The 25,961-nt window shown below is 38.6% G+C and overlaps 1 protein-coding gene across 7 annotated transcripts in view; it reads left to right on the plus strand.

The window, feature by feature from the left end:
• DENND1B (DENN domain containing 1B) overlaps positions 1-25,961 on the plus strand; it is a 279,905-nt gene that overhangs the window by 181,492 nt on the left and 72,452 nt on the right. For all 7 annotated transcript variants that reach the window (XM_025285317.3, XM_025285321.3, XM_025285327.3 and 4 more), the window contains 2 exons: positions 4,304-4,405; positions 16,773-16,898. In XM_025285317.3, coding sequence (XP_025141102.3) covers positions 4,304-4,405; positions 16,773-16,898 — 228 coding nt within the window. The remainder of the gene's footprint in view (positions 1-4,303; positions 4,406-16,772; positions 16,899-25,961) is intronic.

The raw sequence follows: 25,961 nt of genomic DNA on the forward strand, positions 1-25,961 counted from the left end.
AGTTTTAAATACTAAAAACTTAGTCTTTAAACCATCTTCTTGATGATGCTTGAGATCTTTTATATCTATTTCTCTTTCAGAAGATATATTTCTATATTTTTAAAGCAAAAATTTTTGTAATTATGAATCATAAAGGGCAAATTTTTATTTTGCGAACTTCACTATAATCCATTGTATCAAAATTTTATCAAAATGTTTTAATACACTAATTATGAACTTTTAAATTAGAATATAGCTTTTCAAAAATTTTAATTTTCAGTCCTGTTGGGACTTAAAAATGTAGGGTTCTTTTTTTAACTGTCATTTCAGAGTGACTTTTGTCATTTGTTATCACTGTAATGGAAAACCTTGAACTTTAAACACCTTAAACTTGAAATCAGTGAGATTTCCAGAGAGGACATCTTATAAGATTAGTTTCTAAAAAGTAAACAAAAGGCTTGGGTTAGTTGCCTGGCATCGTTATGCCAGCTGATTTGTTCAAATAAATTTCTTCTTTGGCTGGTTATCCATATTGTACTTTCACCCAGTTTCTGATAAGCAAACTTAGTGAGTTAGATTTGGTTTAATGATTAGTCATTATCGCTGTATCAATCCTCACTTTGCTGATCAAGGAAGATCCTGGGGATTATTTTTAAAACTCCTGAGCATCTTTTGTGGAGAGAGTATGCTTTAACCATTAATAAAGAATACATCCTAATGAATTGTAGTGGGTTTAGTTTCTTTTTAATTTTGAAGCCTGGATTGCATAGCGTGATACCTCTGTATTTTGTTTATTTTTAGAAAACTTCTTAAAGGCCAAGGTACTTGCGGTGAAAACAAATTGTAAAAGAGAAAACATAAATAAGTTGGTATTTAATCTGCTAGTAGAGTGTAGAATATATGACCGGCATTTTATTCATGTAGTTTGATTTCTTGCAAAAATCTAACCATGGTTGGTTGGCATGATTTTTTTTTTAAAAAAGTCATCAGATTTGATTTTGATGTTACTGCACGTATCTATTTAACATACCTAGCAGAACACATCATTTTTATAATACCTTTATTTATGCAAATGAAAAATATTTGAAGTGGTTGACTGTACCTGTTTTATTATTTTGCATAATGATTCTATATCAACTTTTAAAACAAAAAAGCTTTTCCAGAATACTGCAGAAGGTAGTACATGCTTTAACTATTCCATAAAATTTATCACGTTTATTGGACACCTGTTGAGAAAATCATTACCTTTTTAAAGAAACAAATTTTAAGAATTTTTTACTCTTTATTGTCTTGGACAAGCAGTCCTTTCTATCTTTCAAATGGCTCTTGTCATGAAGTGAGACTGCATGAAGCCACAATTAGATCAGCTGGAATCTCTGCTCCTTTTATACTCTGAACTTATTAAGCTGTCTTTATTTGGCTTTATTTGGTTTATTTGGCTGAATAGTGAATGAGAAACTATAACAGGAACTTCGGGAATGTCTTCAAACCAATTGGGTACCATTTAGTAACTTTCTTCTTAGTCTTTTACCAGGAGACACACATCCTGTATCAGAATTCCATTCTTATTATGGCATTATTAGGCAGATTTATTTTTAGCTAAAATTCTAATCTTTAGTGCTTTTTAAATTTTATTTAAGTGGTATTATAATTAAAATACAAATATATTTACACATTTTACATATGAAACAGGACTGGATAATTTTTCGCATTTTGTTTGGCTGCAAATACAACTGATTTTTTTTTTCTTGGGGAAGTGTTGAAATGTCCTCTTCCCTCTCCGTCAAGAAGGTTTCAACACTTTTTATCAGTTTTACAAAGACTTTTAAACCTAATTGTTCAAAGATACAAACTTAATGACTTTCTAAACCTTTTAAAAATTACTTTTATGTGGTCATAAGTAAAAGCTGGCTAGGAATCTCTTTTTAAAATGTTTAAGTTTGCTTCTGAAATGAATGGTAAGGGCATTTTGTTCCCCCTGAAAACTAGACTTTAGGGATAAAGTCCAGGCAGACTAGGGCCTATTAGTGATTGGGAGTAAGTCCGCAGAGGCTCCCAGTGCAGGGCTTACGTCATTGAATGATTCTAGACAAAGTGTTGACCCAGTTTCACAGCATGGTTTGGTGGCCGCCGCCATGTCCCTTCCTGGCATCTGTGACGAGGGCGACGGGCGGGGGATGCCAGCAGACTGGGTGGCTCAGCATCTTGTGTTGTCCTCAAGAAGACTTTCAGTCCATGTCCTAATAGTATCTTTTTATTTTTGAGGGATAAAAAGCACATTCTCTTTCCACACTCTCTTAATCTTTGCCCACCAAAATAAGTTCATGAATTTTGTGAGACCGAAAAGTATGGGACAGAGGAAGAGATGCCATTTCACAGGCCATCTGACCTTTTATTCTTCTTTAGAAAAAAATAGCAAAAGCTAGGTTTGGAGGGAAATAAAAGAGAAAATACATTAATCTGAATTTTTAAAAAAACATTTAAATTGCATACTATCTCCACCCCCTTGTAGAATTGTTCTCACTTTAGGGAGGCTCAGTGTATTGATTTATTGAAATGAACACATTTTCCATTCTTACCGAGTGTTCCCTATAACAAATTTTAATGTTCAGCTATTATCAGACTTTTTTAATCTAAGAGAAACTTTGAAAAAAGTATACATTTCATACCAAGACTAATTTCCTTTATTCAGAGTTAAGTGTTAGTGATGTTACAAACATTTTGGGATCACAAAACCATTACTCTGGGCTATTTAGATGAACTCACTTCATTCCCTGAAAAGCATCAGGTTTCTGGATTATCTCTACTATTTCTGTTTAAAAGGGCAACTTAGAATTGAATATGGAAATTAAACTTAAGGTATACTTTTTCCATATAAATGCCATTAATATACACATATTTTTCTTCATAAAATAGGTTATTTTTATAGTTATGCTATAGTTGATTTGTAGATAACTACATATTTACGTATGTAAATCTCTTTTACATAAACATATACACATGGAAGGGAAGTGAGTTCATAAATATTTGGCACTGATATCACTATTATAAGTGAGTCTCTGTTAATTTGTTAGAAATGGCCATCTTCTGAATCTTACTTGAGAATAATTATAGTGTCTTTTACAAGACAGGGTTTCAGAATCATGTGTGTGCTTGAGAATCCGTATTCCACATAGACATTATGGCTTTCTTAATTCATAAAAACTCCCTACTTTAGACTGTCATTTTCCTAGCAAATTTAGCATTCTTCCCAGTACACAGATATTTAAAATTCTAAATAGATTGCAGAAATTCCAGTCGTGGCTAACTTAAAAGATTGTCCTGGCCAATTTAATATTTAGGGTGTTTAAATTGAAAAATGGCTGTTATTCTAGAATGTCACTTTTAAAACTATTGCACTGAGATTAATTGGTCGATTGCTAGTTGAACTATGCAGTTATGGAATTCTGAGTTGATGGATATATTTCATTAATGTACATATTACTTATTTTCACTAGGGAATAACATTTGCTATCATTTAAATAAGACTAATAGAACTATATGATTTAAGTGGACATATTAGTTTAGATAGGAAAAATAAATTATAAATGTTTCTTTAAGGATGCAGCTTTAATAGATTTGTGCATGCATTGAGATAATTTGGCCATTTGACTAAGCTTTCAAACAAATGTGACAAGTCACATAGTTGATCTGATAGGCTGTTAAATTTGATCCTTTTTATTAATTTCATGGGATAAAGAATACAACAAATTCTCTATTACTGCTGTCATTTTTTCTTATTCAGCTTTCACTTATAAGTCATCAGCAACTTATACCAAATTGATATGGAGATAATAGAGGAAATATTTACTAATTTAAAACTTGATTTACTACTTAGTCATATTTATTGTTTTATGTTAACCCCAAAGTATGATTTATGCTAAAAATAGCTCTAGAACTGGCTACAAGTTCCTGTATCATAGGATTGAAATTCAGTTGGTAAAATTTAAAGAATATAAATATTTACAGTTTATTATAGCTGTGTGCCTATTTTGTGTTTGTTGTAATATCTCTTTGGTAGTTAGATCACATTTAGTTGCTCCTAACGAAATTAATATTTTTAGGTGAGTAAACATTCTAAGTACTTTTTACTCTTACGTTTTGAATGGTTGTAGATAGACTTTCGCATAAGGCAAAATTGTTTGTATTCTTTCATAGTGTAGAATTTTCCTTTTTTTCTAAGGCTAATGCATTAAAATTAATTTTCTCTACATGTCTAAGCTCATGATAGTTTTGGAAGGAAACTATACTAAGATGTGTGTTTATAATTGTGTTTTTTAAACAGAGAGTGAAAAATAAATCACTGGAGGATGTGGTTATGTTAAATGTTGACACAAACACTTTAGAATCACCGTTTAATGACTTGAGCAGCCTTCCAAGCGATGTGGTAAGTGTGGAGGGTGTTTTGTGGTGAACATACGTGTGTGTTTTCTCCTGGACCCTTGAATCACCAGGAGTTGCTTTCCCACTTTTTCTGTCTGAAATAAAAGGGTTGCCTATGTGCATGTGGTGTGAGAGGAAGCAATGTAGAGCCTCAATTTAATATTTTTACCTTTTGGCAGTCGAGGAGATGTCGAATGGAGCATCACATTCCTTATTGTAAGAGTAGGATCGTAATTAAACAGCTCGATGCATTCATTAGGCAGAGTTTCTTTAAGCGCAAGTCTCTTCATCTCATCTTAATCATTATATTACAAAGTAGGCATTTCTGTCTGCCTAGTGGCATGTCTTGCAGAAGAATGAGCGAGTTTTTGAAGGCAAGAAGAAGAAGGGGGCCAATTATCGGCTTTTGCTTCCCTGCCACCTGCCAGCGCTTTTCCTTTTAATTAATGAGCTGATGGCACTGGTCAATATAATAAGAAATGCTTGTACAGTTGGGGTCAGAAAATTCTGGCTTTGATCTCCCTCAACTTTCTGAAACATTTATTTGTTTTCTCTAAATTATTTCAGTTTTATTTTTAATCTTCTCTCTCCTGCTGAGGGCCGCAAGAATGAAAACCTACACTGTTTGTCATTTGCTCTGGCGGAGCACAGGCTGCTTACTTAGGATTCTATTTGTAAATTAAACTGCAAACCCAGTTTGTCATAAAAGACATCTGATCCTTTTGAAATGACGAAAACTGTCTTTTGTCTGTAAAGGCTGATAAATTAAGTGCCAGCTCTCTTTTGGTCTTTGATCTTGCAGAGGTTTGTGTGTGTGTGTGTGTGTGTGTGTGTGTGTGTGCATGTGTGTGTCTGCAGCTTATAATAGGATATATTCTGTATTTTGTGTTAAGTGGTTTTCAGAAATGCATTTTTTTGGCCTTTGTATTACTTAGAACAGGGTACAAAATGCAGATTGTACTGCTTCTGTATATATTCTAATGTCTATTTAAAAATATCTATGTAACAATTCTAATTTAAAATAACTTCCTTTTAAGAATCCATTTATTCAGATATATTAAAATTCGGAAATAACCTTCAAAATATTATTTTCAGTAATATTGCAAGTACTTTGAAATCATTATTAGGTTTGAGTTTTTAATTATTTTTTTTCCAAACTCAAAAAATACAATAATACTTGCCTTGATTGCTTTTATGGCTGCTGATAGGAAAAATGTGACTTTAAAGTCAAAATCAGATTATTTATGCCCATAAATAACCTAAAATACTTGCTGACCTTGAAGCAAGTTAACTGAACTACTTTATCTCACTGTAGTAAAATTTGTGCTATGTATGAATAAATCCAAACCTAGGCCAATGAAGAATTATATTATCTTTTTAGCTCATTATAACTAGATTGCCTCATTATAAAAATTCTGCAGAAGCTGCTAGAAAGGATTAGAGTTGTTCATTTAGAAATCCATCAAAGTAGTCTTCACTAGATAGGGACATAATTATGAAAATAAAGTCCCAGCTTTTAAGAGTGTTTTCCTTAAGTGCATATAGTCCTCACAGTTAATTCTCTAAGAGAGGATTTTTTTTTCCTTTAAATGAGGAAGAATAAGAAAGAGAAGAAATCAGCTTTCTTGTGTTATATTAAAATGTTTACAGTCAGCTCTAGCTATAGCTGATCATTACTTTGAGGAAAACAGTCTTTAATAGTACTTTTTTGATGGGTGATTCTGTTCAAATTGAGAACTGCTACTTTCCTAGTAGAATTAGTTTGATATTTAAACATTTATTTAAATATGTGAAGTTAAACAATATTCACAAAATGTAAAAACCTAAATATGTACAATGACAGAAGGGATCGTCCCACTGGTTAGTTATAAGCAACAGTTAATTAAACATAACCGAAATAGTAAAGAATATTCATAAAAAGGAACTCTGCAAGATGATGTAGATATAGCTATTGTATTTGTATGGTTGAAATTAAGGACTGCAGACTTAGACAAATTTGAAGAATGAATAATCTGAAATAGTTCTCAGATGGAGCTAGGACTATTTACTGCAAGTGTGAGATGTTCTAAAGTTAAAATCCTTTTCTGAAAATATTTCAGGTGGTTGTTTAATCCATCTCTAATAAATTTAGGTTTTTCCTCAGTTTTCCAAAGTAGGAAAGAGTATCTCTTACAGTGGGGAGATATGATAAAGTATCCCATCATACTTCCTTTAGTTGTAAATGTTTTGAGTGAGATGTGTTCAGGTCACAAATGATAGTCCTGAATTGTTTTGTGACTTAATAAAATATGCTTGAAGCCTGAAGAACATTACTGTTGGTATTGTTTGATAATTTAATAAATTAACTGATATTCAAACGGGGGCCTTTTAAAATTGTTCACCCAGACATTTATACTTAGAGGCTGGACGGCTTTCTGTGCATATGCACTTTATTATCGTGTCAGCTTGACCAGTGGTCTTGGCTGTTCAAAGGTCAGTGGTCACAGTTGTCCTGAATTACTAGTTCTTTTTTCCTGTGGACCCTCTGCTGTGTTGCACGCTGTAATCTTCTTAATGGCTTCATTCCAATATTCACACATAATATTTTAGATTTATTGACTGTTAGAAATACTACCATGCCAGTAGCAGTTCCGCTGCTCTTAAGGTATTTAAAATTGGAAGAATAAATCAGGCCAAAGCTTTCAGGAACCCTTTGTTTTCCTTAAGGGAAAGGAAAAAAAAACCCTCTTCCTGTCTTCTGACAAGAACACTTGTTTTTCGATTTCATCATTTCACTATAGATTTGGATCATTAAAAGAAGAAAAACAAATTTTATTGGGAGTGATTTTAACGATATTGATAATTACATGGAATAACTTTTAAAAGCAGTTGACCCATTAAAATATACTTTTGTAGTTTTTGTCTACAAATACATTGTCATTTTATTTTTTTTAGTGGCTGTGCCAGATATAGGTACCTTCAGACATATGTCATTTGAGTGTTTTTGAAATAAAAGAATAAATTTTATGGCTGTGTAACAATATTAGTTGCAGTTACTCTTATTGTGATATGTTTTTAAGTGGGGGCAGAAGGAGCCAGTCTGTATTAAATATAACATTTGAAATCTCAAATGAGTTCATTTTAATTTAAGAAAATGCACTATTGAGACTTCCTTCATTGCAAATATATACAGTATACAAATTTAGTTTTGATTATGTAATAATTTAAAATATTTCTAGAGTATTAGTACTCACTTAAATTATTATCATCCTTAACATTTTTGAAAAGTAAGAAGAATTTGAAAAGTAAGGAGAATTGTTACTGTTTCAAAAATGAATAGGATACCCCACTTGTGGGAAAATTAAGCTAATTCGAATTATAATGAGATATAGGAAATCTGTCTTATGTGCATATTTAGTTAAAACAATTATAAACTAACTCTTATAGAAGAAAGCTGCTTAGAATTGACATCTGAAAAAGTCACATGCATTAGAATATTCATTACTTAGGAAAGCAAATTTTGACCTGTGTGGCATAACTGTCTTTAAATAATTTCAACTTACTAGATTGTGAAAAATAATATACTCTGAGGCAGGTCAAAATACTTACGTCTGTGCTAGAGGAGACGGTGAAGGCACAGAACTGTACTGTTCCTGGTGTGGCTGGAGCTTTATTTCTTACAAGTTGGTTCTCAGACTTACGGCCCAAATACTAGCGCGTGGTCCCTCTTATTTGAACGTGGTACACAGGGTACTGAGTACCTCTTGTTGATGTAAAAGCCCACTCTCCATTCTAATCTTGTTAAAGAAATATCATTATGACTTATTTCACTTAAATTAGGATTGTCAGCACTGTTTTAAAAACTCATTTTCATGTTCTGTGTAATGCTCTTGGAAAATGATTTTCCATTTTCTATTCCAAGGTTGTGTAGAAAACGCAGTTTGCACACGGAAGCGTTATTGTACCCTTCACGGTAGGCCACAGTGTGTTACAGGATGGTGACATTCAGTGTAAAGCATATTTAATTATTAAAACATTGAAAAGGCCTTATTATAAAATAGAGTCCTCTAAAGCGTGGTGCATCTGAGACTTTCAAGTATCACACCTAGGACCAGGTTAATGGTTTTACCATGACGTGAACAGGAAAGACACAAATTGCTCCTATTAACTAAACATCACTACAAGCCTAAAAAGCTAAAGGAAAAAACCCAAACTCTAACTAAAATTTTTAGATCATCTAAATTCAAGTGAGTTCATTCATTTGGGAATATGTTTGGGAAAGAATTGGCTTTCTTGGAGAATTTTTAAAAGTCAGTTTAAATGCAAGTATATAAATAAATTTAACTCTTAACCAACTGTACAAGTAGGTCAGTAAATATGTTTAATTCACTGTATATTTCCTCTAATCCAACATGAAGGTTTAATATGTTAAATTGTCATAATATATGTTATAAAGAAAAAAAAAGAGGCCCCAGAGAATATTCTATTAGTTCCAGGCTCACCAGTGCTCTGCGGTAATCCTCATCGCGTTTAGCAGTGACCGAAGCCCCAGCAAACCTCTCAAGTGTCCAGATGAGAAAGATAACAGTTTGACTTGGGTTCCAGAGTGATCTCGAGGACGTTGTTTTGTTTAATAGGGTAGACTCCAGGAGACACCCCTGTCCAGCTAGTGGACCAGGCACCGGGGCATCGCCCCTCCTTGCAGCTCCGGGCGGCGGGCAGTGTAGGCACCCAGTCAGCGGTCCTGGGAGAGAACCGAGGTTGTGTTTCTTCCGCCCTTTGGAGCGGACGTTGCTGTTCAAGTCCCTGTTTAGAGTTGCTTCCTAGAACGCGCTCTAAGGGTGTTTCCATCTGACTCCCACAGTAATGACAGGGAGAAGCCTGGAAGCAGGTTTAATCTCTTCCTCTGTGGCTCGAGGGCCGCCGTGTGTCTCCTGGCCCTGGAGAAGCAGGGCGTGGTGGCAGGCACCGGGCTCCTGCCCCGACTTCCGCTGTCACGGGGGCTCCCTTTTCTTTTCAATAGTTATTTTCAGAGATGAGACTATTTACAAAGGTTTGTTTGTTTTTTTTTTTTTTTGGTCTGTGAGTACAAACAGATCCTGCTGTGTTTTCCTACTGTTTTCTCAGTGTATATTTTTTTAAATAAACTTTCAGTACCAAAGCGTTATAAAACAAAAATTAAAAATGCAAAATCTTAATTAACTGGGCTTCAGGCATTTAAAAGATCTTCACTGGTTTCTCTTGGCTGCATGGGAGAATCAGTCCAGCCCTGCTCTGTCCCTCCCTCCATGTCTCTGTACATTTGCCATTTGAAAGTTGATTTATAATTTGTTACTTTTAGTGATTTTTTTCAGTGCTCATGAGTTTCCTTGGTTTTCTCATGGCTTTTCATTTCCGTCTAAATTAGCTAGCCTTTCTCCTAATATCCTTTCTCCTCCTGTGTCATCTTAAAAGTTCACTTCTCTTTCTTCTTGCTGCCTCTCTGTGTGTGTGTGTTTATGTATTTAATGTAAAGACCTTGATTTTGGTTTTAAAATAATTGAAAAATTCTGTGTGTGTGTTTAAGTTCCTGAGTTTTCCATATTCAAGAGACTTTTTGTGCACATGATGTTGTGAGCACTCTCATGATAGGGGTTCCCAGATCCTGCTGATGGGATGACAACTTGGTGGCCTTCTCAGTGAATTCTGGTCCCTGGATCCTGGGCCCCGTCACAGACACTCTATTCACTCAACTAGAGAAGTTAGGACGAAGTGTGCTTGGACAGGTGGTTGATTTGTTCATTCTCTCATTCAAATACTGCTGAGGCACCAACTATATGCTGCACTGGGAGCAGAGTGGATGAGAAGATGTACACTCTGCAGTCCTTAAGCTCACGTTCCATCAGCTGAACACAAGCCCTTGGCCACACCAGGTCACGGTGGTGCAGGGAGATGGCTGGCTAACCCAGCTAGGTTATCCAGGCGCCCCTTGGAGCTTAGGGTTTCTGCTACCAAAGAGAGAGTGAGAGCTCAGTGAGATGCCGGTGGACTGACAGCACCTCCGCTGGAAGAGAGCCCAAGTGAAATAGTTGTAGTCAAGCCAAGAGGCCACTGTTACCTGCCTGTAAACTCACATATGCCTTTTGTGGTTCAACTCGAGATGTCAGTACGTCTGTGCAGAACTGGCCTGAATGGTGGGTGTGAGGAAGCCACGCAGAGTGGGAGGAGGAGGGATAAGTGTATGCAGAGGTTCTGCTGTTGGCAAATTCAGGAAGGGAGAGAAGCCCTGTGTAGCTGTGGTGAGACGCAGAGAAGCGAGAGTTACACACAGTGAGGTGATAGAGATACAGCAGGAGTGAGAGCGTGAGGTCACTGGTTCTTGTTCAGGACTCCAGGCTTTACTGGGCCTGTACTGGAGATCCGCAGCAGAGGAACAATGCTGCAGGCCACTTAGGCTTGTAAAACGCCATCTCTAGCTCTCGGTCCTGAAGATCCCTGGGTCTGACGAAGCAGAATGAAGCAGAAAGATGGGTTGAGAGATCATTTGCAGTGGTCCAGGCGAGAGATGATCGCTGCTTGAACTTGATAGTGGCAGGGATTTGGAGCAAGGTGGACAGATTTGAGACCCATATCGGAGGTCAGATGGCTGGGGCTCGGTGACGTGGGAGCTGCTCATGGAAGACGTGAAGGGTGCAGTGTCCAGAAGGCCTCCGAGGGCACTTTCTCACCCCCTGGATCTTGGAAGTGACATTGCTGTTGAGACACTGGCATGATGCTGGACTTGAGAAGGAGTAAGAGCGGTCTTGGTTGTCTTCGTTTTACGATCCCTCTGAAGGGAAAGCAGTTGTAGATGACACCATGTTTTAGGTTCCGATAGGTAATTTAAGCATTCAAAGAAACTGTCACGATGCCCTCTGCCAGTGTATCATGTGTTTTTCATTTAACAAATGTTAAAGGTTAGTGTTTTAATCCTTAAATAGAAGCATGTTAGAAAATTAAGACAAAAGGGTTCATTTTATTGCCTAAGAAACTGAACATTAGAAGGATTAAAGTGTAGGGATTTAATTTTGGGTTCATACAATGACCATAAGATGTTTCAGGGAAGAATAAAGAAGATTTTAACTTTGTAACTTTTTTCTAAAGCAAGATATTCTTTGAAGCATTAGCTCTTCTGAATGTATGTAGTTTCTGGAGTAGAGTTCAATTAGGAATACGGATACTTAAAGATATCACAGCGCCCTGTCAGGACACATGGTTTATCCCAATATTATTCCTGAACGTTTGTGTCTACCTTCTGTTCTTTACCCTGATGTTTCTCTTTGTGATCCTAAGAAATGAAATGAAAATTAGTGGGTTATAGTGGTGGATTTATTTTTCCTGAGAAGCCACATCTGAAAGTCAAGTTAAGAGAGAAACCTGTCACTTCCTTGAAAAATCTCAGCTCCTCTATGTCACCTCCCTTCCTAACCCCAAGTTAGCATCATTGCTTCACTGCTCAGACCACGTGCATGTGGCTTGCACTCTTAATTTATGCCTGTTTGCTGTGTTTACTCGTGTAATTCCCTCCTTTTACTCATAGTCACTTAGTGCTAAGAGGGCAAGGGTGAGAATTGGAAATATTATTCATGTTGCAGTGAACTCTCACTATGCTTAGACCCTGGCTGTAATTCCGGTTGCTCAGAAGCCTGGATGCTCATTGTAGGAAAGGAATTTGAACACTTGATAAGAGCAGTGAAATTATGTTTATTCTGAAGTTTTTTCACATTTTTTGGGGGGGAGGGTCTAGTATGATACCTAATTAGACTTAATTTATGTACAGACTAAATATGTCAAAGTAAAACATCAGTTTTGAAGTCATCCTCAGCCATCAAACATTGCAGCTTACTTTCTTAAGAATAAAAAGAGAAAACAATGGATGCTTTTTCAGGAGGCCGTGATAGGATTTTGTGGTAATAGCCATGTTACCAAAGTTTCAGGTGCTTTGCAGAATTCAGTTACATGTGAGTATAAGCTTTAGGATATCATGGAGAGATGTACATTTATGTCAAAACTAAACTTAGAAGCTTGGGAATTAAGCAGAAAATGCGATTTCCCAGACCAGGTATTTTAAAAGTGCAGAAGATACATCACCTTCTCTTTTTTAAAATTAAAATATATATATATTAAAATCTGCTCACAGCTAATTAGCCCTGCAAAGGGCAGTGGTAACTGGTGATAACTTACTCCCATGGTTTACAGTACAGAAAAATAACTAGGTTGAAAATTATTTTATATTAGAGTAGTATCCTCGTATCTGAAGCTGACTGTTAAAAAACGTTTCATTTTTACAGGTTGTTTATGAGCTTTCATGGGTGCACATAGAAACACTTAACTCATTGCCCCTGTGGTCTGAGAAACTGGGACCACCACCCATCTGCTGACAGTCGAGGCTCACCTCGAATAGGTCAAGGAAGAGCTCTTCATGTGCAGTTTGTAAAGGTGAAATAATGTAGAAATAGGCAAAGGAGAACCTTAACCATATTTCTTGCAAGGCAGTTTTTTTTAGTCTCACATGTCTGTATGAAATTGTGTGAATAGTATGTTCAACATGAATAGTCTGTTCATGTAAAAAAACCCCGTCCACAGTAGAAACATAATGTAGGCCACGTTGGCAATTAAAAATTTCTAGCAGCCATGCTAAAAAGCAAAAAGAAATAGCTGCAATGAATTTTAATGTTTTATTTAACCCAGTATATTCAAAATACTGTTTCAGCATGTAATCAATAAAAATTATTACTGAAGTATTTTACTCTTTTTATGATACTAAGTCTTCAAAATCCAATGTATTTTTTTTTTAAACTAGCCGCAGCTCTCAGTTTGGGCTAGTCACATTTCAGGTGCTCCTGTGTCTAGTGGCTACCCTATCCGAAGTTCTAGAGCAAATATTTTCTTCTTTGCTGTGTTCTATAGACCTCTTGATGGAATTCAGGAACTGACATTGACAAATTTTGGAAGTGAAGGCTACATAGTTACTATTTTGTTTAGGAAGGGTTTGTGGCAATGTGATTAATAACCCTGGGAGACTTGCTTGGCGGTTGCATAGTTGAGGACTTGGGTTGGTGGAGGCTGAGCAGTGGCCTGACTTGCTTCCAGGCGCGGCCGGCACAGGTGTCATGATCATCCAAGGATTCTTGATTTGTGCAGAGCTGAGCTGTCACTTTCAGGCGTCTTTCTTTGTTTTTTCTTTAAGGCATTTGCTCCATATACTTTATAACCTGTACAGCAGCCCGCCAGCTATGGATTGTCTTTTTTTTTTTTTAAGATTTTTGTGTGTTTTTTTTTTTTTTTTTAGTACTGATATTAATTTTTTTTTAATTTTATTTTATTTTTAAACTTTACATAACTGTATTAGTTTTGCCAAATATCAAAATGAATCCGCCACAGGTATACATGTGTTCCCCATCCTGAATCCTCCTCCCTCCTCCCTCCCCATTCCATCCCTCTGGGTCGTCCCAGTGCACCAGCCCCAAGCATCCAGTATCGTGCATCGAACCTGGACTGGCAACTCATTTCATACATGATATTTTACATGTTTCAATGCCATTCTCCCAAATCTTCCCACCCTCTCCCTCTCCCACAGAGTCCATAAGACTGTTCTATACATCAGTGTCTCTTTTGCTGTCTCGTACACAGGGTTATTGTTACCATCTTTCTAAATTCCATATATATGCGTTAGTATACTGTATTGGTGTTTTTCTTTCTGGCTTACTTCACTCTGTATAATAGGCTCCAGTTTCATCCACCTCATTAGAACTGATTCAAATGTATTCTTTTTAATGGCTGAATAATACTCCATTGTGTATATGTACCACCGCTTTCTTATCCATTCATCTGCTGATGGACATCTAGGTTGCTTCCATGTCCTGGCTATTATAAACAGTGCTGCGATGAACATTGGGGTACTCGTGTTTATTTTTATCTGTACTAGGTCTTGGTGCTGTGCGGGCTTTCTCGAGTTGCAAGGAGCTGGGGCTCCTCTCTCGTTGCGGTGTGCAGGCTTCTCATGGCGGTGGCTTGTCTGGTGTGGCGCACGGGCTTAGTTGCTCCTTGGCACGTGGGATCTTCCCGGATCAGGGATTGAGCCTGTGTCCCCTGCGTTGGCAGGTGGATTCTTAACCACTGGACGCCCAGGGAAGCCCCACCTTCAGGTTTTGTAGGAAATACATCTTGAGGAGTTCACTTTTGCAAAGATACAAGGCATGATGTTTAATTTTTTTTTTCTAAAGTAAACATAACCCAACTTTATAATACTTCGGAAGACTAGAATGCTATTCTTTGCATGATAAGCCTTTCTAGGGGGCATTAATGAAATACACGTGTTGATTTCATCCCCATTGTTTTCTTTTAAGAAGGCATTTGGAACTTAACATTATTACTATCTTCAGAATATAGGACATTAAGTCAGAGGTTTGTTTTTACATCCTTCAGCTGTATTTATTTTTGAATATGTGGGTTACCTAAAAATATGCATTTATTGAGGTTATATTTTAATAATAACAACTTCTTAAATGAATCCGGGTTTATTCACTTTGTGGGCTAAGTGAACTAGGTTCTAAACTTTTATCTGGATCTGTGGAGCCTGGATATAAATTGAGAAGATCACAGCTATGGGGAAAGACCTATACTGCAAAGGCCTTTCTGCATAGATTATGAGCATCCTAACTCAGTAATTTTTTCAAAACTGTGGTTATAATTGGACCCAGTGGAGGTCTGTGTCTTTGATCAGATCACAGTGGCTGTGACTTTACACTGGAAAATGTCACTCCTGTGAAGGTTTATCACCTGTAGAGCTGGTCCTGCCTCTGATGCTGTGTTCATTTCTCATTAGCATTATTCAAAGTTTGGTTGTTAATTAGGTTGACACTTCAGTTACAATCATCATCCACAGGAGCAGTCAGGACTGCTTGTATAAAGAAATGTAAATACTCCTTGCACATATATGTAAAGGAGGAACAGCGTAGTTAATCTGGTAGTATCTGTCGTAAGGATGAGAATATGCTCTGGTAAGGGAGCAGGCCAACTCGTCCCATCAGTTTTTTTCTTGAGAAAACAGGATTGCTACATGACCTCATGTACCCAGGTAGAGCATTGCTAAGGAATGTATATGAGCATCACTTGTACTTTTTAAGTGTACAGAGTGAGGTTTTTATGTGGGAACGGAGTGGGTCAAGTGAATTGGAGGCATGGGAACAGATCATATCACGTCCTCTTTAAAAAAATACGAGTACACATCAGCAATATGATTGTGGAGCTGGTGGTTTGCTCACTAAGTCATGTCCGACTCTTGAGACCCAGGCTGTAGCCCGCCAGGCTCCTCTGTCCATGGGATTTCCCAGATTAGAATACTGAAGCAAGTTGCCATATCTGCCTCCAGGGGAGTTTCCCAACCCAGGGATTGAACCCCTGTCTCCTGCATTGGCAGGCAGATTCTTTACCACTGAGCCATCTGGGAAGCCCCAAAATATTAATACACGGGACCTGAAATTAAAGGATGCAAGTGTATGGAAAATTGTAGCAAACATAGGTGCCTTTTAAAAGTATGCAGATTTCTAGATCATACATCTTTCTTTGATTTAGAAACATTATTAGTGGGATAACTGGTTCATAAGGCAATAACGTTGAACTCAAATCCTGCAAGTGGTGGTGGGAAAAACTGGACAGAACTGGGTTGAGATCTCAGTTTCACCTCTTGGTAGCCAAATATTAAGGACAAGTCAGTCCACACATTCGAGCCCCTGTTTGTTCGTTCATAAACGGTAACATGAGTACTTGGCATGGAAGACTATTTATATCAAATGGGACAGCCAGTGTCTAACGAGCGTAACAGAATTCCCTACTCGTGCTTAGATTCTCAGTAACCTTAACTCCCTTCCCACTTTCTATCTAATAATGCTGAAAACTACTCAACAAGTGACTGGAAAATTATATGTACAAATGAGGCTTCCAAAAATAAAATTAAACAGCCAGTGATCCTGGAGGGCCTGGAACAAGTAACCTTCCATAGCAGAAACAAACCACTCCCCAACCAGCTCCATCTCCAAACAAGTAGACACATGTTGTAATGGCTAAACATCTGCAGGAAAGTGGCTCACAAGCAGTTTACTGTAAAATAATTAAAGCTTATTTATGTCAGGAGGCCTTGGGAATAAAAAAGGAGCGCACAGACCAATTTGCATTAGCACGTTACCGCGGGCCCCTGCTTCCCTTTCAATTAACGGGCCAGCAGGTGCTGCCCGTGGTCACGACGATAAGCGGCGGCGAGGAGGCGGTGGCCGGGCTGACCCTCGGACGCTGCGGCCTGCCTGCAGATCGGCTCGTCCCTCGCCGTACCAATTTCCGAGGTGTGAATGTAACGATTCCTCTCTGTCACGCAGGTCTCGGCCCTGAAAAATAAACTGAAGAAGCAGTCCACAGCTACGGGGGATGGAGTAGCCAGGGCCTTCCTCAGGGCTCAGGCGGCTTTGTTTGGATCCTACAGAGATGCTCTGAGATACAAACCTGTAAGCGTTTCCCTTCATCACTGTTTTAATTTGCTCTTGGGTGGTACTTTGAAATGGGGCAGGGAATGAAACACTTGAATACCCCCTACCCTAAAATGTTTCATAAAAGGTTTTCAAAAATCTAAACGAATATGCTGTAAAACATGGTGTCCCTTCTCCAGGTTCTTGACCTTTTGGCTTTAGCTCTTTCAGGCAGTAACCCTTTAGTTAAGTGTTTCCCACATTCTCTTGCAGATGGCACCTTGTTGCTTACTATCTGAAATTGGAATTCTTACCTCTTAACTAATGAACTGTGTTAATGCATTTTAGAGTGACTACCCAGTCTTGCTAAGATTACTAAGAAATTGACCAGACAGTTGGGTTTATTAGTTTAGAAATGTCAAGTACAATGTGAAGGTTTAAATGGGTTAGAACCTGGACATTTTGCAATATTTAGAAATATATTGTTTTCCTAAGTCATAACACTTTTCTAAGATGGCTTCTCTGTTTAACATATCTTAGCCCACTTTGCCATTTCCTTTTTAATACCCCTAAAATGATTTTATGTAGAATTGTGACCCACATTGCTAAGTAGCCCAAAAAGATATAAATTAAAATGTTTTTTTTTCCCCTCTGAATTACTGGCTAAGTATGTTAGTCTAATTTGATTACATTGGCCTTTTGTAACCAGATGAACAAATGGGTTAAAAATATTGTTAGCGATAAGACCTGTTATCTAAAAGGAATTCCACCGTTGTTAGGCTGTGTAACATCAACCCGTTTCTTTATTCCTTCTCGACTTCCATATCTTATTTGTGAAATGAGAATTCTTACACCCCCTCTGGCTATCTTTCAGGCTGAGTGTGTAAATTGTGTCATAAACTGTGTGCACTAAAAAAGCACTGAACAAACGTGAGTGGGTCGTGTGCTTTCTGAGCTGACTTCCAGATGACTGGTTCCAACCCAGTGGCTCTTGTACCTCTGAAGAGTTACTGAGTCACAAAGAGAAGTCTGTAAATTTATAGGCAGATGAGCTGCTGTCTCTAGAAAAATGCACATGGTCTAATTTGCTTGCTGATCTTTTTGAAATTTGTGTATATTTTTTAAAGCGTGATGTAGAACCCATAGTACCGTATGTAGTATATGTAACTCACATGGGGGAGTCTTCAGAGATTATTGACAGTTACAGGGTCTCTTTCTTTAAAAGACTGGAAACCAGTCATCCACTCTACAGTGGAGCATACTCATTAAAATTATCAAACAGTTGAAACATAAAAATGAGTTTGAAAGACAAACTTAGTGATTGATTTTGGATATCACGTGTTTTGGAAAGAGATTGGTTTCAGGTTTACAGTTATAGGAGGAAAGTTAAAAGTATCACTTTGCTGTAATTTTGCCACATTTAAATACTAATCTTTATAAACTACATTTTTCTTTTTATTTTCCTTTTTAAACTTGTAAAAGACTTCAGATTTGAGGAAAGCAGACTGAAGAGAAAATTTTCTTACGTGATTTAAATTATCAGTGTTGTTAGGTGCTGGTTAAAATGATAAAAAACCCCATGTTTGACATTAATTATTATAGTTTTTGTAGCTTAATTTTCTCCTTCTTTGAGCTTAATTAAACAGATAGGGGTACTAGGTTTCTGACTTTTCTTTTAAGCATTGTGAAAGCCAGATTCTCAGTATCTGTGGGAAAATATTTAGTTTTGTCAGGGAGTATCTTTCCTGTTTATTGATTGCATTTTGTGAATTTGTTAATTTATCTATGTTTTTCCTTTTTGTGTGTGATGTTTTCTCCTGCTCTCTTTACTGCTGGTTCTGTCTGGGAGTTGGAGGATAGTGTTTTCATTCTGCATGTCTTCCCATTTCTTTGACTCAGTCTTTGAATGAAAACTTTATTTTTAAAGTGTACTGAATGTACTTAGACATTTTTTTCTTAGTATTTTCAAAATAAATAGTTTTTAAGGAAAATTATTTATTGTATATAAAACACTTGTTTTGTCTCAGGTATTATCCTTACAAAGACTCCTGTATTCTGAATTATTGAAAGCACATTTTTAATTTTATGCAGTCTTTTTGACATTTATGTAATAGGCATGTATCTTCAATATATTTTCTGAGCAATGTAAAAAAAAAATGAGCCAAGTTTAGAAGTTACAGTTATATCATGGATAGCTCAGTTGCTAAAGAATCCGCCTGCAATTCAGGAGACCCCAGTTCAATTCCTGGGTTGGGAGCATCCGCTAGAGAAGGGATCGGCTACCCACTCCAGTATTCTTGGGCATCCCTTGTGGCTCAGCTGGTAAAGAATCCACCTGCAGTGCGGGAGACCTGGGTTCGATCCCTGGGTTGGGATGATCCCCTGGAGAAGGGAAAGGCTACCCATTCCAGTATTCTAGCCTGGAGAATACCATGGACTGTATAGTCTATGGGGTCCCAAAGAGTCGGACATGACTGAGCGACTCTCACTTTCACCTTCATCATAAATATATTTTGGTTGTTTTGTTCAGTCGCTCAGTCGTGTCTGACCTTTGCGACCCCATGGCCTGCAGCACGCCAGGCTTCCCTGTCTTTTGCTATCTCCCAGAGCTTGCTCAAACTCACGGTCCATTGAGTCGGTGATGCCATCCAACCATCTCATCCTCCGTTGGTCCCTTCTCCTGCCTTCAATCTTTCCCAGCATCAGGGTCTTTTCCAGTGAGTCAGCTCTTCACATCAGGTGGCCAGTGTAATGGAGCTTCAGCTTCAGCATCAGTCCTTCCAGTGAATATTCAGGACTGTTTTCCTTTAGGATTGACTGGTTCGATCTCCTTGCAGTCCAAGGGACTTTCAATTACATTAATCAACTCTTACTTACATGAATGGTTTTGACTCTTGCTTACATTAATGATTTTTTAATTGCTATTAAGACAACTGACCATTTAGTCAGTTGTCTTAACTGCTGGATACCAGGCATTGACGGGCCCTTTATATTAACTCTTTCACTTAATCTATATAAGCCATTAAAATATCACCCCTTTAATTTTGAAGATCAGAAAAATGATGCTCATGGAGATTTAAAACCATCATCGAGGTCCCCAGTTGATGGCTAGGGGCCCGTGTCTGCATCCGCTCTTGCTACCGTCCTGCTCGCTGGCTGGTGTGCAGCGTTTCTGTTCCGTGCTGCCTCTCTGTCTCATGCTGTACACTCCTTGAGATGCATCTTCTGAATCTAACATTTCCTCTGAATGAAGATACATGGGAGACTCTTGGTATTTGTGTGAAGACTGAGTCTCAGGAATATTCTTGAGAGGTGCAGACGGTGTAGGCGTCTGACGGAGTGTGTGTGAGTTGGGGAGGCAGTTTGTCTCCTCCTGCCCTGTAAGCGCACGCGTGGCTCGGTCCACCTGGGGTGACTGCCTCCGCTCCAACCGCTCCTTCCTCTTCTCTCTGCACTCGGCGGTGGCGCTGGCGATCCAGCTGGCTGTGGGGTGAGCGAAAGCCTCCGGAGGACCTGAACGCTCACTTTCAAACACACGCGCTGAGTGCCGCCGGGAGTAACTGGTTTTATGAATGAAGCCCTTGGAACGCGAGTGACAGTGCTTAAAATGCTGTCGCTTTTCTCCTCCAGCCTAACTTACACTCTCTAGAAGATACACTGGCACGGTTGACAGACTGTCCTTAATTGCAGAGAAAATCATAAAACTCCTTAAAGTTTTTGGAAAGTGATTTCAGTAAAATAATGGCTATTCAGCTGGTTTTGGATTTTTTTTTAGCCAGCAGCAAGTGTAGCTACTTTTTAAGAATTCAGAACCGGGAGGTCAAACTAATATGCCAAGTAAGTGGAAGAAAAGTGATGAGGGCACAGACTCTGGAACAGTCTGAATCCTCACCCTGTGACTAAGCACTTATATGACTTTGGGCTGATAACCTCCCAGTGCTTTCGTTTCCTTGTGTGTTTAAAAAAAAACAGACAATAATCCTTCGTGGGTGGTTTAGAGGATGAGTTCATATATGTTACTGGAGCAGTGCCTGGCATGTAATTGATGCTCTATTTATTAGCTCTGATCATTAAACACGATATAGTAGATGTAGTAAATTTGGTAAGGAATATTCCTTCAACATAACTAAAATAGAATACCCTCTGCTGATCTCCCAAAGAAAAGCATTGTTATAAACATGAGAGTATTTTAAATGATGGCACTAAATAAAGGGTCATCATTTGCACCTCTTCGTATAATTTGCATCACAACCTATTAAAAATAAGTCAAATTTTTGACCAACAGGTAGTGCTAAAGAATTGTTTAATGAGTTAAAATACGGCTCAGTATATTCAAAAGCATATGCTTTATTACCCCAAGAGCATAGAGATAATACTTAAATGTGTTGCTTTGAATATTTAGGATGATGTCATTTGTTTCAAACACCCAAGCCTTTCTAGGCTTCCATGAGCCTTGCTAATGGACAAAAAGGAAATTCTTTTTAAAATAAAGATGAACTAGAGTAATCTGGGCCCCTGTTTGATAAATAGAAGTGTTGGGACAGTTGGACGAAAAATGCCACATAACCTGAAAAATCTTTTATTACTGTTTTCTGTGAGAACCTAACCATATTTTTAAGATTCCCATGAGAGAGCTGGTGGCAGAATCTTTCGGAGATTTTAAAATGTTAATGTACCATCATTATGCAGACATTTTTGCTCAGTTTGTTTATAAATCTTACCTAACAGTGACACTACACATTAAGTGTGTTAAGGAACTGAATAAATACTGTGTTGACACTTTGGATTTTACTTCACATTTTTGTACAGTATCATTCTTCCTGACACCTTTGTTTTTTTTCCCAGCATGAACTTTCACAAAGTCATGCCCATTCTTAAAGCATCAAGATCTGTGTCTTTGTATAGGTCTGTGTCTTAACTATTTCCTTATTCTTGTGAAGTTTCCTGCTGTGGAGGACAGTCTAAAATTTGAAAAATATCTCTTCTTAAACTAAGCAAAAATGTTACATTAGTTTAATAATGATAATTTCTCTGAAGCCAAACATAATAGGGTAGGAAAAACAGCCCCATTTCATCCATATTTTACCTGTGCCTTAATTATCCTATAAAAATAACTCAAATAGTAGCTAATGGGTATTTATTGAACACACAGAATGAAAGTACTGTGTTGTACTACAGGGAATGCAGAGATGTGTAAGGATTTAGTCTCAAGCCTCGAGAGTTCACAGATAAGAGGTATGAAATCATGTTTAACACAAGGCAGAGGATGAGCGCTGGTAGAGAGAGACAGGCTCGCCTCTGGACATTCAGAGGCTGCAGAATTGGCTTCTCTCTGTTGAAGGTAAGCTGAGACATCCGAGGTGAACCGGGGGTTCCGGCTGGAGCAGACTGAGGCCCTGAGGCCGGGTCTGAGTTATTTAAGCGCCATCAGGTCTGGGTGACTTGCAGTTAAGTTTCTGGCGTCCTGGCTGCACGGTGCTCTCAACTATTATTAGTCATCATACAGGCGACATAGAGTGACCCTGTCCTGTTCATGATCACGACTCTGCTTTTTACGTTTTAAAAGGTAGATCGAGCATGAGCGTCGGTGTTTTTACCACTGGTGGTGACATCTCATCTGTCGTCCGCTCACCCTTCGGATGTGTTTGTTGACTGTTTGTTGACTGACATGCTTAATGTGTCCACGGCCAGTGCTGGGGCTTCCTTGCTGGGAAGTCTGGTCCTCTTCTCTGTCATACAAGCTTCGTCCTGTCCTACAACAAGCCGTTCCTTGCTTCCTTCCAGGCCCCTTTGGTGGCATTCCAGTGCCACGATTGCGGTTTTCATTCCTTTCTGTTGCCTCGTCACTGTTCCATGAGCAAGAAAGGCGGCTCCTTTACCATCACATCACAGTTTTCCCATGAAGAGTCTTTCTTCTCCATCTTTCAGTATTTCTACCTGATTATTCTGTGCCTCCACCAGTCTGTGTACTTGTTTACTTCTTCTTCTGTCAATGAACCATGTAATTAAAAAACGTGAATTGTATTATAGATAAGTATTTCTAAGTTGCATAATTCTTTGTCCCTAAGTAGGGTGATCGGCTTAAGTTTAAAACTTAGCTCTATCTACACAGATAATTGCTGGATACCAGGACATGTTCCAAACTGGAACTTCTAGCTTGTGTTGCCTATCCCCAGGCGACCTTCACGGCCTGTGCCCTTCCCTGTGCTGGAGGCCCAGCCCAGGCTGAACTGGCTGGTGTTCTTTCCAGAGGAAAGTTGCCCTTGGCTAAATGGGTGGTGCCTCACCAGGTACCCCATCTTCTCCTCCACCCTTACTCCCAAAAGATCAGCAACTGACCGACCCAGGCTGCAGGAAACTGGCCTCCTCACCTCAAGGAGGGGTGGCCTCGGCCACAAGACTTGTGCTTTTCCACGGGTTCAGCCTGAAGCCTCATTCTTGCCTGTTTTTTACCCCCTGTCATCTCCTGTTCCCCTTGGGACCTATTTCCTGAGCACTCTCTGCCAAAAAGCCACTCAAACAAGAATCCCCATCTCAGGCTTGGCACAGAACCTAAGCTAAGACATACACCAGAACTGATTTTATCAGGTTCTTCTTAAATCTGGATTTTGTTCTGTGTTCCTGGTCTTTAATAAGCAATAGCATCTTCTCATCCTCAAGCTAGAAATCCAGAAGTCATCTTTACCATTGTTCATCTTTTTCTTGTATACCTGTGGTCCTTACACTTTTTGTCTCCAGATGTCTTTACTGTCTTCAGTTCAGTTCAGTTCAGTCGTTCAGTCATGTCTGACTCTTTGCAACCCCATGAACCACAGCACGTCAGGCCTCCCTGTCCATCACCAACTCCCGGAGTCCACCCAAACCCATGTCCATTGAGTGGGTGATGCCATCTAACCATCTCATCCTCTGTCATCCCCTTCTCCTTCTGCCCTCAATCTTTCCCAGGTTCAGGGTCTTTTCAAATGAGTCAGCTCTTCGCATCAGGTGGCCAGAGTATTGGAGTTTTAGCTTCAACATCCTTCCAATGAACACCCAGGACTGATTTCCTTTAGGATGGACTAGTTGGATCTCCTTACAGTCCAAGGGACTTAAAAATTGTCAAAGGACATCAAAGAACTTCTGTGTATGTCAGTATATCTATCACCGTTTACCCTATTAGAAATGAAAACTGAATGTATTCTAAATATTTATTAATTTATTTAAAATAATACAAACAAAATAAAAAGAAAAAATAATTTAAAAAATGAAAAAAATAAAAACACAAACCTACTAAAGGTAACCATAAAGCATATTTTCATAAAAATAACTATATTTCTAAATAAGTTAGAAGAATGGTACTGTTTTACATTTTTCCAAATCTCTTTACTGTCTGGATTAAAAGAAATTGGCTAGATTTTTATATTTGATTCTGCCTTCAGTCTGTTGCACTATCATAAATTATGAAGCCTTTGGAAATCTCTGTTAAATATCATAAGAAAATGAAAGTGAAAAGGGCAGATAACATTTTAGCACTATTATGAAAACAGACTTAATGTCACAGATCCTATGGAAAGATCCGAGTCCCTGGACCAGCTTGGAGAATCACTACTACGTATCAGTTAACAAATAAGTCCTTCTGATTTTGCCATGAAATGTTCAGCAGTGTCATTAACCACGCAAACTTCAGACGCTCACAACCTGGGTGAATCTGCTTAAACTCGGCTTCTTCATCTGTAAAATGTAATAATAATCACAGCTTATTTTACTTTTACAGATTCCATGACATGGAATACATAAAATATTTCATATAGTCTAGGATATCCAGAAATAGGGTAATTTAGAGGTCGAGAGCATAGCGTGATCCTGTTGCTGTGCAGTCTTGAACCAGTTACTTAAACTTTATGTTTTAAGTTTTGTTGTTGTTCAGTCATATCCAGCTTTTTGCAGCCCCATGGACTGTAGCCCACCGGGCTCCTCTGTCCATGGGGTTCTCCAGGCAAGAATACTGAGGTGAGTATCCATTTCCTTCTCCAGGAGATCTTCCCAACCCAGGGATTGAGCCCACAGCTCCTGCATTGGCAGGTGGATTCGTTACCGCTGAGCCACCAGGAAAGCCCATGTTTTAGTTTGATCGTGTATAAAGTGTGATGATAATGAGCTTGAGGTTTGCATGAGTTAATATGTATTAAGTGTCGTACAACAGCGCCTGGTACACAGTAAGCCTTACGCACTCATTAGCTACTGTTACTGCTGTTAGTCGTCATTAGTGTCCTGTAAACGTTCGGTAATGGAAGTCATTACTGTGTCTTTCTACCACCTAGTTCGTCTCTCCTTGCCTGATTTATTTTGCACTGTTAATTGATCTGCCTGTCCCCATTGTTTCCTCTCGTCTGTAAACTCTCCATTCTAAGACGCAGGCACAATCGCATCACCTCCTTGCATACACACTTCTCTGAGTTGCCTGAGGTCTCCAAGGAAGTCTTGGGATGTGGCCCAGGCCTTCTCCAGGCTGGCCACCGGCCCTTCCTCCTGCTCTGGTTCTTCCTGTAACTTGTGTCCAGCAGCCCCTAGGCCTCAGCTGATCTCTTCTTACCTCGCTTTGGCGCTTTCTCTCCAGACACACCGGGCACGTTGTGTCCACGTCTGTCCTCTCTCAGGACTGTTTTTTCCCTCTGTGATTCATAAAGCTTCCGTTCATGTTCAAAACCAGCTCACCTTCCACTGTGAAGTCACAGAAGGCCCCTCATGAGATCTTTCCCACAGCAGGTGTGAACTGGGAGATGAGGGGCCCACACGGGACATGGAGTCACTTTACTTGGAACAAGACAGTGTTTGAGAAAACCACTCAATCCCAGTCCCGATCTCTAGTCAGATTGTAAATAAACCAGAAGATCCTAAGGAGTGTTCCTTCTTACCATGCCATCCAGCTCAACCTGGATTGAAAGGCACTCCCACCAGGGAGTCACTTACAGTCAGTTTCACAGGGTATACCCCAAAGCATCCAGCAGCTGAGACTCTCGTGTATTTACACATACAGCTTTAGAGCACTGTTAATCAAGACTGATTTTTATTTCTTCTGAGAGAAAACTCTAAGATGTGCCAGGACTTTGTCTTTTTGGTGAT

Source organism: Bubalus bubalis, chromosome 5 (genome assembly GCF_019923935.1).
Source record: "Bubalus bubalis isolate 160015118507 breed Murrah chromosome 5, NDDB_SH_1, whole genome shotgun sequence".
Classification (NCBI taxonomy): domain Eukaryota; kingdom Metazoa; phylum Chordata; class Mammalia; order Artiodactyla; family Bovidae; genus Bubalus; species Bubalus bubalis.